This window comes from Oryctolagus cuniculus, chromosome 18, assembly GCF_051225735.1.
Source record: "Oryctolagus cuniculus isolate XC-2025 breed Fujian yellow rabbit chromosome 18, ASM5122573v1, whole genome shotgun sequence".
Taxonomy (NCBI): domain Eukaryota; kingdom Metazoa; phylum Chordata; class Mammalia; order Lagomorpha; family Leporidae; genus Oryctolagus; species Oryctolagus cuniculus.
The window spans coordinates 13,698,534-13,711,335 of record NC_142884.1 but is presented as its reverse complement, the minus strand read 5'-3'; the positions used below and the strand labels follow the sequence as shown (position 1 = coordinate 13,711,335).

Below are 12,802 nucleotides of genomic sequence, written 5' to 3'. Positions count from 1 at the left end.
CCCAAGGTGGGATTTAGGCATCTTAACTACTGGAGATAAAGCTCAAAGTAATCATTCTGAGTGAGAGAGCCCAGTCCAACAGAGGTGTTTGCTTTGAGTCCACTCATAGAACATTCTAGAAAATTCCCAACTACTCTGCAGCATATGAAAGCAGACCTGTGGCCTCCAGGGCTGGGGAGGGGCCCCCAAGGGGGGTACTAGGGAGGGATTGGAAAGGGACACGAGGAAGCCTGAGTGGAAGACACACGTGTTCATCACCTTGAACTTGGCAGTGGTTTCTCTGGTGTGCTGTACTTAGCAAACGCTGTAAGCAGGTCTTACACCTCGACAAAGCTGGCTGGGAAAAACGAGAAGAAAGAACATGGGGCTCACCCGTGTCTGTATGTAATTAGCAGTCATGGTTTTCAAGGTGTGTGGTCTTTAGCAGGTCAGTGACAGCACTGTCCCGACGCTACTCAGAACTCAGGTGTGCTGGTTTTTCCTGTGCCTCCAGGGGTAGATTTTGATCTGCTTCTCCCAAAGCATTCGCGGCCAGCTCTGAGGGGCTGGCCTCCCCCTTCGTCAGGAGCGGAAGTTCAAAGGTAGGTCCAACAGGCTTTCTCGCAGGGACAGCTAAACCTGAAAACCCCCTTGCTGCTTCTTATTTTGTAGCTCCCTTAACTTCACAGATTTCGATGCATTCTGGTTGAGCCTCATGAACCCCTCAAGGTCACACGATGACTCTTCCTTCCTGCACGGTGACAAACGGTTCATTGTCAGGTCCCGTGTTGCTATAACAGCTGCCTGGATGCTCACACACAGGACAAGAGATGAGGGCCGGGGTGGGACACAACAGTCCTGGGAGGTCAGCCTGGGCACTCGGAGGCATCCCCATGGTGGGCATTGGCTACCTTGTGAACAGAAAACAAGACCCGACCTGCAGAGAGCGAGCTTTATTGCCTGGTCCCAGGCACAGCGGGGACACGGTGGAGTTGCAGGGTGAGGATTTTGCCTCTGTCACTCAGAGCACCACCGCCAGGCTGGAGATGTTGGATTTCCTGCGTGTGGGGTTCAAAGGGCTGGCTTCATCCACGGCCGTGGCAGGTGCACCGCGTGGGGATTTTACACGGACCCGTGTCCGTGTTGCTGAGTCCTGAGCTTTCCCAGAAGTCACCTGGAGCACAGAGGTTCCTCTCTCCCCCCTCCCCCCTCATGCCTCTCTTGCCCAGCCCCACCCTCTCCCACACCTGCTCAAAGCACTGTGTGTCCCGCCCTGTGCCCCTCCCACCTGCTCTTCTCTCTTCTCTCACCTCTCTCATCTGACCTCAGACGCCTCCCCCTCAGCCACTCCTGCCCCATTGGACCTGCACCCTCTTCCTTCTTCCTCTCCGACTCCTCTCTCTCCTCCTTCGGCCACTTTGCCCATGGCTCTTACTTTCTCTCCACCATTCCTCTCCATCAGCTCTGCCCGCCCGGGCTCTGCTCCCCTCTCTTCCTCCTGCGCCCTTTCTGCCTCATCCCAGCTCCCAGCTGTGTCCTCGCTGCAGCTCACCTCACCCAGTCACCTCGCTCTCCTCTTCCTCCAGCTCACCCTCGTCCCTTCCAGCCCTTCTTGTCTCCTCTGCTCCAGACCTCCTTACCTTCTGTCAGTAGCAATACTTCCAAGCTTTATCATGGTCGTAGTATGGAGACAGTGAGCACCAAGCCATTCTGAAGAGACTCCCCTTGGTGATGCAGTCTTTGTAAACGTGGCCTTCAAAGATGAAGGGAAACACACACCGGGCACGATCTGAAAAGTGCAAGGAACGAGTGGGAAAGCTGAGGGGCAAAGGTCGTTCACAGTCTTCTGAGGTAAAGGGGACATGGGTGGAGCCCACAGGAGAAGATGCAGGACCACCTGAGGCCGCGCATACAGGGTCCCCCTCCCTCTGGGGAGCCGGGTGGGTGCAGAGGGAAAGCTGCCCACTCACCGTCATCGGTACAGTACTTCCATTTCCCCGAGTATTTGTCTGTTAGAGAACACCAGTGGAATATGGAACCCTCCACAGTGCAATCAAAGTGCTTTTTGTTTCCAAATGTGAACGGGAAAACGCATTTTTTATCTGAAAAACCAAAGACCTTGCTCTCTTCCTCCACCTACAGCACAGCAGGGCCCCGTCAGAGTCTGTTCATGTCGGCCCATCACCCCGGGGGCTGCGGTGACGTGACCTCTCACCTGACTGTCCTGGGGGTCCGGGGGACAAGGCGTTCTTGGCATTAGGTGTACTTGACAGTCCCGGGGGCGGCTTGTTTTGGATTTGTGATGTTGTTGGCTTGTGTGTTGCGGTTGTTGCTGCTGGTGTGGTGGTAGTTATTTTTGATGCTTTTATAGTTTTTGCTTTATAAGATTCAGCACCTGAAGACCAAATAAATCCCACCTCCATGAACACAGGTGGATTCTCATTCTTGTCACTGACCCTCGCTCATGTCTGGTAGCCTGACGCCATCTTGCCCTATTCACGGGCTGTCAAGGACGGCTCCAGCCCACCCTGGCCTTGCATTTGACTGAGTGGACGATGAAAACACAGGCAGCCCGTTCAGTCCTCCTGGGTGACTGGACCTGGCCGAGGCGCGGCAGCCCCGACCTGCACGCGTTCCCTCAGCCTCAGCTCTGGGTTTTCTGGCCGCAAGCGTCACCTCTCTGCATCTCGCACTGCTCATTTCTGTCCCGAGGCCCTCGTGCCCCCTGAGCCGGCCTCAGCCCTGCGGGAAGGCTTCCTGAGCAGGCCTCCGTCCCAGGGAAACGGGGCCTTCTCTGCTTCCGGCCCTGGCTTCAGCCTTCAGCCCTGGGGTCTCCAGGCTGCTGGGCCTCGGGAGCAGAAGCTCGGAGGTGCCTCCACACGGCCAGAGCCCCGTGCACACTGCCCGTTCCTCTCACTGATGGGGAGAGGTTGGCCCCTGCTGGAGGACCCCTGGGAGGGCCCCACCAGGTAGGACTCCACACGGGCCGCTTCTCTTATTTGACAAACTCTCATTCGGATGTTCCTAACTACTCGCCGTTGATTACCTGGTGTTGCAATTACAACACTGTCGTCCACGAGTCCCAGCAGTTCTGACAGCAGACCGGGGGCTGAGGGATGGAGGGAGAGGACGCGTGAGAGAAAGCCAGGAGCCCGAGGCCCCGAGGCCCTGAGGCCAGGAGCACCCTGCCTCTCCGAGCCGCGCTTCCTGCCTCATGTCAGAGGCCACTTTCCTTCCGACCAGAGACACCTTGTGCCCAGGAGGCTCCACCACAGCCGACGAGCAGCCTTGCAGGCGCACAGGCGTGGCCCAGGGACGCAGGGGCTCAGCTGAGCTGCAGGACTCCTGGTCGGTACCTGGAGAACATTCTAGTCCTTTGGTTGCAACCCCCAGCCTGTTCCATGAAAAGCTTACTGTGCACAAAATAACCCACCTGTGTGTGGGCTTCCGGGAGAGACTGGCCCCTGCTGGACGCCCTGGGCAGGCTCCCGATCAGTTAGGACTCCACACAGGCCAGTTCGTTTTATTTGACAAACACGGCTTTCGATTTGTATTTTTTTTCTTTCTTTCTTTCTTTTTTCTTTTTTTTTTTTTTTTTGACAGGCAGAGTGGACAGTGAGAGAGAGAGACAGAGAGAAAGGTCTTCCTTTGCCGTTGGTTCACCCTCCAATGGCCGCCGCGGCCGGCACCACGCTGATCCGATGGCAGGAGCCAGGTGCTTCTCCTGGTCTCCCATGGGGTGCAGGGCCCAAGCACTTGGGCCATCCTCCACTGCACTCCCTGGCCACAGCAGAGAGCTGGCCTGGAAGAGGGGCAACCGGGACTAGAATCCGGTGCCCCAACTGGGACTAGAACCCGGTGTCCCGACCGGGACTAGAACCCGGTGTCCCGGCGCCGCAAGGTGGAGGATTAGCCTACTGAGCCGCGGCGCTGGCTGTATTATTTTCTGACATTGATTTACTAGGTTTATTGGAAACATACTGCTATTTATAGCCCCCCCTGCACAACTGTAAGAAAACTAGGATCCGAGGGATGGAGGGAGAGTCCACGTTCATTCTGAGTGGACACCTGGGGACCAGGAGGCTTGACCACAGCTGATAGGGCGGTCCTCGCAGCTTCTCAGTGCTGGGACACAGGGACACAGGGGTGAGCAGGGGTCATGGGGCTGACCGTGCCACGCCCACTGTGGGATAGATGCACACTACCTGTAATTCAACCAAGCAAGCAGGATCCCATCCGTCACTCTTGGGGTGAATAATAGAATTCGCCCTGTGTTCTGAATAGTGAGCCCATATCGGGGCGATGGAGTGGACACCCGGACCCGAGGCAGCAGTCAGGAGGGCTGCTAAGCAGTAAGACCACGACTTCAGAGTCAAACCGAACTGGGTTTACACGTCACAGAGACGTCTGAAAATTCAGTACAATATAAAGCTCTTCAAAGCGTGTGGCAGACAGACGGAAGACAGAGCTGCTGGTGTTGCTATGACTAGGACACGTCAGCTGCGCCTGGTGCGGATTCTGCCCAGCCCGGCCCTCTGGCCTCACCTGCGTTCACGCAGTCCATCTGCAAGAAGGCCCAGGCACACACCCACATCAGGCAGAGTCCCCAGCACACGGCCATGGCGGCTTGCCTTCCCGGGACTGAGACTTCCACCTCTGCCGCCTTCCTTTATAACCTACCATGCCTCACACCGTGTCCCGCCAACAGGATAAGAATCGGCCTCACGCGGACAGTGCTGTGCATTCCTCAGCCCCAGAACATGAAGTTCAAGTTCTCCTCCTAGGTAGAATGCACAGGCCATTGGCCAGCATGGTAATGTCCCTGAACCTCAATATTTCAAGATGTAGATAAAATGAGATCAAAATGCCTTTCAGTCCAGTGTCCCACGGCCAGGAAAAGGGCAGAGGGAAGGAGGAAGAGGACCACTGTCCCTCACGGGGAGCCCAACAGCATCCGTTTCTTCTCCTGACTGTGCATCCCTCCCAGGTCACCTGTTGGAGCCTCAGAATGACCCAACAAGCAGGAGCTGGGTGTGTGTGTGTGTGTGTGTGTGTGTGTGTTTTAAGTGTGCTTAAAAAAGTGCTCATCTAGAATCTTACAGCTAGAAAAATCACCTTTAGAAATAAAGGTAAAATAAAGCTGTTCCCAGATCAAACCCAAGACAGTGTGTTGCATGATCATAAATACCCCAGGGTGGGGGGCAGCCAGAATGCTGGCCAGGATGTCTGTGTCCCTCCCCAGCAGAGCTTGGGGGGCAGCAGTGATGGCTCGGGGGTTCCTGACCCCCGAGCAGGAGACCTGCATGGAATTCCTGGCTCTCCATGTCGGCAGGGCATTTGCGGAGTGAGCCAGTGAATGAGAGAGTGTTTCTCTCTCTCTCTCAAAATTAAAAATTGAAGAAAAAAAAAGAGAAATACTATAGTAAGCGCGCCAAGTGGAAAGCAGGTGATTCTAATGATAATTTAAGCTCTAGACAACAAAGAGCCCAGGTGAAGGGAATTATGTAATTAAAGTTGGTGCGAAGGGCCAGCGAGGTCACGTAGCTGGTGAAGCCGCCCCTGCAGTGTCAGCATCCCATATGGACGCCGGTTCAAGTCCCGGCTGCTCCACATCTGATCCAGCTCTCTGCTGTGGCCTGGGAAAGCAGTAGAAGATGGCCCAAGTGGTTGGGCCCCTGCACCTGTGTGGGAGACCCAGAAGAAGCTCCTGGCTCCTGGCTATGGATTGGCCCAGCTCTGATCATTGGAGCCATTTGGGGAATGAACCATCAGGTGGAAGATATCACTCTCTCTCTCTCTCTGTAACTCTGCCTTTCAAATAAATAATCTTTAAAAAAAAGTTGATGTGCATGCAAATTTAGCCCCTTATATCAAAAGCAATTGTATAAAACAATATGCAGGGGTCGGCACTGTGGTGTAGTGGGTAAAGCCACCGCCTGCAGTGCCGGCATCCCATATGGGTGCTGGTTTGAGTCCCAGGTGCTCCACTTCCAATGCAGCTCTCTGCTGTGGCCAGGGAAAGCAGTAGAAGACGGTCCAAGTCCTTGGGCCCCTGCACCCACATGGGAGACCCAGAAGAAGCTCCTGGCTCCTGGCTTCCGATTGGCCCAGCTCCGGCCATTGTGGCCACTTGGGGAGTGAACCAGCAGATGGACGACCCTTCTTTCTCTCTCTGCTCCTGCCTCTCTGTAACTCTGCCTTTCAAATAAATAATAATTTTTAAAAATGCAGAGAGACAGGTGCAGATAGAGCTCCTATCTGCTGGTTCACCACCCCAATGCTGCGGTTGGGTCTGGGTTGGGTGGAAGCCAGGAGCCAGGAACTCCAGGTCTCCCACGTGAGTGGCAGGAGAGCAGCCGCGTGAGTCCTCCCCGCTGCTGCCCACTCTTCCCACCAGCAGGAGGCTGGAGCTGGGACCTGATCCCAGGTTCTCTGATCAGGAAGCTGGCATCCGGTGGCTTAACCTCTAGGCCAAACGCCCACATACATATCTGGGCTATAGCACACAGAAGTAGAATAACCTTGACAACGGAAGCACAAGTGGTGGGAGCTAAACTACGCTGGAGTAAGATGTCCCAGGTGGCGACTCAGCCGCAGGAGCGAGAGAGAAACGGTCAAGAAGAGTTAACAGACTGGCTCTAGGAATAGACATTCTTTTGAAAAAGATTGATTCATTCTTTATTTGGAAAGCAGAGTAACAAGGAGAGAGAGAGAGAGAGAGAGGGAAAGTCTTCCATCTGCTGGTTCCCTCCCCAAATGGCTGCAATGGCCAGAGCTGGGCAGATCTGAAGCCAGGAGCCAGGAGCTTCCTCTGTATCTCCCACGTGGTGCAGGGGCTGGCGCTGTAGTGTAGTGGGAAAAGCTGCTGCCTACAATACCAGTATCCCATATGGGCACTGGTTTGTGTCCCAGCTGCTCCACTTCCTATCCAGTTTTATTCTAATGGCCTGGGAAAAGCAGTGGAAGATGACCCAAGTGTTTGGGCCCCTGCAGCCACATGGGAGACCCAGAGGAAGCTCCTGGCTCCTGGCTTCCTCCTGGCCCAGCCGGAGCCGTTGCACACATTTGGGGAGTGAACCAGCAGATGGAAGATTGTTCTCTATCTATCTATCTCTGCCTTTCAGATAAATAAATCTTCAAAAGAATAAAAAAAGCTTACTGGAATGAAAAAGGTGAACAATCTAGTGTTGGTGAGGATGTGGACGAATCGGAATCCTCACATAGTCTGGCGGGAATATAAAAGCGTGCAGCCCCCTTACACTCCTAGGTGCGTAGCCAAGAAAACGGAACGCACGTGACATCCAAAACCCGGATGTGAGTCTTGAGAGTCCAATTACTCATAAAAGCCAAAAGAGTGGAAGCCGTTCTGGGGCAGGCAGTCCAGCGGCACCCTAAGACGTCCATTCCTAACCCTCTGAGGGGTGGGTAGTTTACCCTCAGTGGCAGAAGGAACTTTTTCAGATGTGGTTGTCAGGACTTTTAAAAGATTTATTTATTTATTTGAAAGGGAGAGTTGGGGGTGGCGGTGGGGAGAGATACAGAGAGAGAGAGAATCTTCCATCTGCTGGTTCACTCCCAGATGGCCACAACGGCTGGGGCTGGTCCCGGCTGAAGCCAGGAGCCTGGCACTCCCTCCGGGTCTCCCACGTGGGTGGCTGAGGTCCGAGTCCTTGGTCAAACTTCTGCTGCTGTCCCAGGCACGTTACAGGGAGCTGGATCACTGGGAAGCGGAGCAGCCAGGGCTTGTTTGAACCGGCGCTCCGGTGTGGGACGCCAGCATTGCGGGCGGCAGCTTCGCTCACCGTCAGCCCTGGCGCCCGCCCTTTCTGTCCAGCCGTCATCCCTTGTAGGACCCCCTTCACTCCTTTCTCTCCAACTTTTGTGTATGTTCTACGAGGGTTTGCTTGCGATGACCACGAGTCATCATAAGATAGCACTCCGTCCCCATCCCACGTCTTCTTGGGTAGCCATTAACAAATCAGGACAACTTGAATTTCTGTTTAATACTTTTATCCTTTCGTCTTTAAGTGTAGCATGAGAATATTCTGCATTTGACTTTATGTGGATATTTGCTTTTCAAAGTGAGTCCTCTACTTTCAAGGGTTTTTCTGTCACCAACTAGCAGTCTTTCACTTTAACGTGATAAGCTGGCTTGAGTAGCCCTTACGAGGAGGATCAAGCGAGGGTGAACTTCCTCAGCGGTTGTCCGGGAAAGTTTTTATGTCTCTCTGTTCTTGAAGGAGAGCTTTGCTGGGTAAAATATGCTTGCTTAGCAGGTATTTTCTTTAAAAATTTTTTAAAAAACAGAATAAAAATTGTAGACATTTATGGGATGTCTCAAAACATGTATACATTGTATAATGTCCAACCACAGAAAAATCTGTCAATTTCTTCACACATTTGATGTTTCTCAGGCTGCTGTGGTGGTGCAGTGGGTTAAGCCACCACGTGGGTGCCCGCATGCCTTGCAGAGAGCCTGAGTTCGAGTCACACCTTCACTTCTGATCCAGCTTCCCGTGAAGGTGCACCCTGGGAGGCAGCAGGTGACGGCCCCAGCACGTGGGTCTCAGCCGCTCACATAGGAGACCCTGTATTGAGTGCCTGACCCCAGCTGCTGTGGGCATTTGGGGAGTGAACTAGAGGACGGAACACCTCTCTTTCTGTCTCTTGCTCTGCCTTTTGAATAAAAATACATTAAAAAATTAGCTTTAAAAAAACAAACATTTCTATACAGTGAAGACATCCAAAATTCTCTCTGCTTAGTTTTTTTTTTTTTTTTTTTTTGATAGAGAAACACACAGTAAATTAACAGTATCTACAGGGGCCAGCACTGTGGTGTAGTGGGTCAAGCCACCACCTGCAGTGCCGGCATCCCATATGGTTCAAGTCCCGGCTGCTCCACTTCCAATCCAGTTCTCTGCTGTGGCCTGGGAAAGCAGTAGAAGACGGCCCAAGTCCTTGGGCCCCTGCTCCCGGGTGGGAGACCCGGAAGAAGCTCCTGGCTTTGGATTAGCACAGCTCTGGCCGTTGTGGCCAATTGGGGAGTGAACCAATGGATGGAAGACCTCTCTCTCTCTCTCTCTCTGCCTCTCCTTCTCTCTGTGAAACTCTTTCAAATAAATAAATCTTTAAACACACACACACACACACACAGAGTATCTACAGTCATCCTACTGTGCACCAGGACCCCAGAACTTCTTACTCTCACCTCGCTGTCACCTCCCACACATTGGTCAACCTTTCCCTGTTCCTGTCCCCCCGTTCCCTCCCCAGACTCTCGTAACCCCCATCACACTTCTGACTTCAATGAGATCCACAAATGAGAGCGATCTTGTGACCCCTGCATCTCCACGCTTGGCTTATTTCACCTGATGTATCATCCCCCGGTCCGTCTGTGCTGTTGCGAATGACAGGATTCCGTCCTTGCTGCGGCCACAGCGTTCCGTCGGGAGCAGGTGCCGGGTCTCCTTTATCCACTCACCAGTGGTGGCTGTTGGGATTGGGGCTGCAGTAAGCCTGGGGGTGCCACAGGCTCTTCAGCCGCCTGATTTCTTTTCCCTTGGACACACACCCAGGAGTGGGGTTGTGGATCCTACGGCAGCTCTGTCTTTAGTTTTGGGGGGATTCCCATCCTATTTCCCACAGCGGATGTGGCCCCGGTTGCGAGCTGAGCTCTGCTCTATGGGACGCTCGGCTGCGCGCTGGTGAGGGGCTTCCTTCACGCACTATGCAAGAGAGGAGACCGCGGTTCAAACGAGGAAAGCATTAACAACGAGCAGAGACGCACGCCAGCACCTTTGGGCCACGGCGGGCATAGCCACAGTGAGAAATCACAGTGACGCGTGGCAGGGACGCCGACGCTCTGAGAGGACCGCTGGGCTCTGGGTGCACCAGCCAGCCCCGCCCCGCCCCGCCCCACGCCGAGCCCGGAGGAGGGACCCGAAGCTCAGTGTTCTCTTTCTCCAGATGTAGACAGCAAGGCTGCCTGCTTAGCCTCACTGGAGGCTCCGGCCGGTGAGCTGGTCCGGCCTCAGCTCCAGCGCCAGGCTGCAGTCAGAGGACACGGCTGCTGCTGGGTCAGCCCCTCAGCCCGCCGGCCGTGACAGCGATTAAGACGCCTGCGTCCCGTGCTGGAGACCCTGGGCTCAACACCCGCTTCCGGCTCCTGACTCCAGCTTCCGTCCAAGGCAGACCCGGGGAGGGGGCGGCAGCGATGCCTGGAGCCGCCCACAGGGACGCCTGCACTGTGTCCCTGGGTGCTGGCTCCGTCCCAGCCCAGCGCGGGCTGCTGTGGGCCTCTGTGGAGCGAACCAGCGCGTGGGAGCGCTTTCTCTCTGTGTCTCTGGCTCTGCCTTTCAAACACAGAAATTGTAAAAAGAAATGGATGCTGCTGGGCTCCCTGCGAGAGGAGATAGTCCTTTTCCTCTTTCCCTCTTCCCTTTCCCTTGCCACGGAGCACTGGACCGAAAAGAATTGTACCAACTTGTTAACCTCATTTTATCTACAGTTTACAATACTGAGGCTCAGGGACACTGAAATGCTGGCCTGTGTCCTTTGCCTGCTACCTGGGAGGTGAACTTGAACTTCATGATGTGAGGCTTAGGAATACGCAGCGCCGTGCTTCCGCACGAGGCCGAGCCTTATCTCGTTGGAGGGATGCGGTGTAGGGATGACGGCTTATAAAACAAGGCAGCAGATGTGGAAGTCTGTCCGTCTCAGGAAGGCGAGCTGCCATGGCCCTGCCCTGGGGAGCCTTCCTGTTCTGTACCTGCACCTGTTCCCTTCTGCAGCTGGACCCTGTGGAGGCAAGCGAGGCAGGAGGGCTGCACTGGGACTGTGAGGAGGACGCTGAAGGATACACAGGTGTGGAGGTGACCCTGTTAATCCTGACGATGATAACGACCACGACGCCTCTCATTCTGGGGCGCGCCCCTAGGACCAGATACTATGAAAAGCTTTATGCTTGAGTTAATATTCCAACAACTCTGGAATGTAAACTCGGTTCAGTTTGACTGCAGAGATCATGACCTTAGGCAACCCCCATGATTGCAGCCTCAGTCCTATATATCCATTCCAGCATCCCCGACGCGGCAGCCCACACACAGGTGGGTTATTTTGTGCACAGTAAGCTTTTCATGGAACAGGCTGGGGGTTGCAACCAAAGGACTAGAATGTTCTCCAGGTACCGACCAGGAGTCCTGCAGCTCAGCTGAGCCCCCGCGTCCCTGGGCCACGCCTGTGCGCCTGCAAGGCTGCTCGTCGGCTATGGTGGAGCCTCCTGGGCACGAGGTGTCTCTGGTCAGAAGGAAAGTGGCCTCTGACATGAGGCAGGAAGCGCGGCTCGGAGAGGCGTCCTGGCCTCGGGGCCTCGGGCTCCTGGCTTTCTCTCACGCGTCCTCTCCCTCCATCCCTCAGCCCCCGGTCTGCTGTCAGAACTGCTGGGACTCGTGGACGACAGCGTTGTAACTGCAACACCAGGTAATCAACGGCGAGTAGTTAGGAACATCAGAATGAGAGTTTGTCAAATAAGAGAAGCGGCCCGTGTGGAGTCCCACCTGGTGGGGCCCTCCCAGGGGTCCTCCAGCAGGGGCCAACCTCTCCCCATCAGTGAGAGGAACGGGCAGTGTGCACGGGGCTCTGGCCGTGTGGAGGCACCTCCGAGCTTCTGCTCCCGAGGCCCAGCAGCCTGGAGACCCCAGGGCTGAAGGCTGAAGCCAGGGCCAGAAGCAGAGAAGGCCCCATTTCCCTGGGACGGAGGCCTGCTCAGGAAGCCTTCCCGGAGGGCTGAGGCCGGCTCAGGGGGGACGAGGGCCTCGGGACAGAAATGAGCAGTGCGAGACGCAGAGAGGTGATGCTTGCGGCCAGAAAACCCAGAGCTGAGGCTGAGGGAACGCGTGCAGGTCGGGGCTGCCGCGCCTCGGCCAGGTCCAGTCACCCAGGAGGACTGAACGGGCTGCCTGTGTTTTCATCGTCCACTCAGTCAAATGCAAGGCCAGGGTGGGCTGGAGCCGTCCTTGACAGCCCGTGAATAGGGCAAGATGGCGTCAGGCTACCAGACATGAGCGAGGGTCAGTGACAAGAATGAGAATCCACCTGTGTTCATGGAGGTGGGATTTACTTGGTCTTCAGGTGCTGACGAGACAGAAATTAGACTCCCATCCACAGAAGACTCACAGTCTGAGAACAACCTGCTCAGGAACCACCAAGGTCACCCGATGGCCAGATGGACCTAGGTGAGAGGTCACCTCACCAGGGCTTCCCCAGGCCCTTGAGGGCAGAGCCGCGTCACACTGACCTTGGCATCCTGGGGGTGTGTAGCAGGCTCCGCACCCAGCAGCCCCCGGAGTGATGGGCCGACGGGCACAGACTCTGCCGCAGTGACTGACGGGGCCTGGCTGTGCTGTAGGTGGAGGAAGAGAGCAAGGTCTTTGGTTTTTCAGATAACAAATGCGTTTTCCCGTTCACATTTGGAAACAAAAAGCACTTTGATTGCATTGATCACCCGTTACTGCACAGCTGGTGTTCCTTAAGTGAAATTTACAACGGGAAATGGAAGTACTGTACCGACGACGGTGAGTGGGCAGCTTTCCCTCTGCGCGCACCCGGCTCCCCAGAGGGAGGGGGACCCTGTATGCGCGGCCTCAGGTGGTCCTGCATCTTCTCCTGTGGGCTCCACGCATGTCCCCTTCACCTCAGAAGACTGTGAACGACCTTTGCCCCTCAGCTTTCCCACTCGTTCCTTGCACTTTTCAGATCGTGCCCGGTGTGTGTTTCCCTTCACCTACAAAGGCCACGTTTTCAATTCATGCATCACTCTGGGGAG

General features: G+C 55.2%; 1 protein-coding gene across 2 annotated transcripts; it reads right to left on the bottom strand.

Annotated features, from left to right (window-relative positions):
- Positions 1-917: 917 nt before the first annotated feature.
- On the bottom strand, positions 918-4,669 carry LOC138846439 (seminal plasma protein BSP-30 kDa-like). 2 transcript variants are annotated; one of them, XM_070062145.2, is made up of 6 exons: positions 4,525-4,669; positions 3,026-3,088; positions 2,195-2,374; positions 1,950-2,081; positions 1,620-1,768; positions 918-1,153 (listed from the first exon to the last, which is right to left on the bottom strand). In XM_070062145.2, the coding sequence occupies exons 1-5, from the start codon at positions 4,598-4,600 to the stop codon at positions 1,626-1,628; spliced, it is 594 nt and encodes a 197-aa protein (XP_069918246.1). In that variant the 5' UTR covers positions 4,601-4,669; the 3' UTR covers positions 918-1,153; positions 1,620-1,625. The 2 variants fall into 2 exon arrangements, with proteins under 2 accessions (XP_069918246.1, XP_069918245.1); XM_070062144.2 differs by having other exon boundaries at positions 918-1,037.
- Between the last annotated feature and the right edge of the window lie 8,133 nt (positions 4,670-12,802).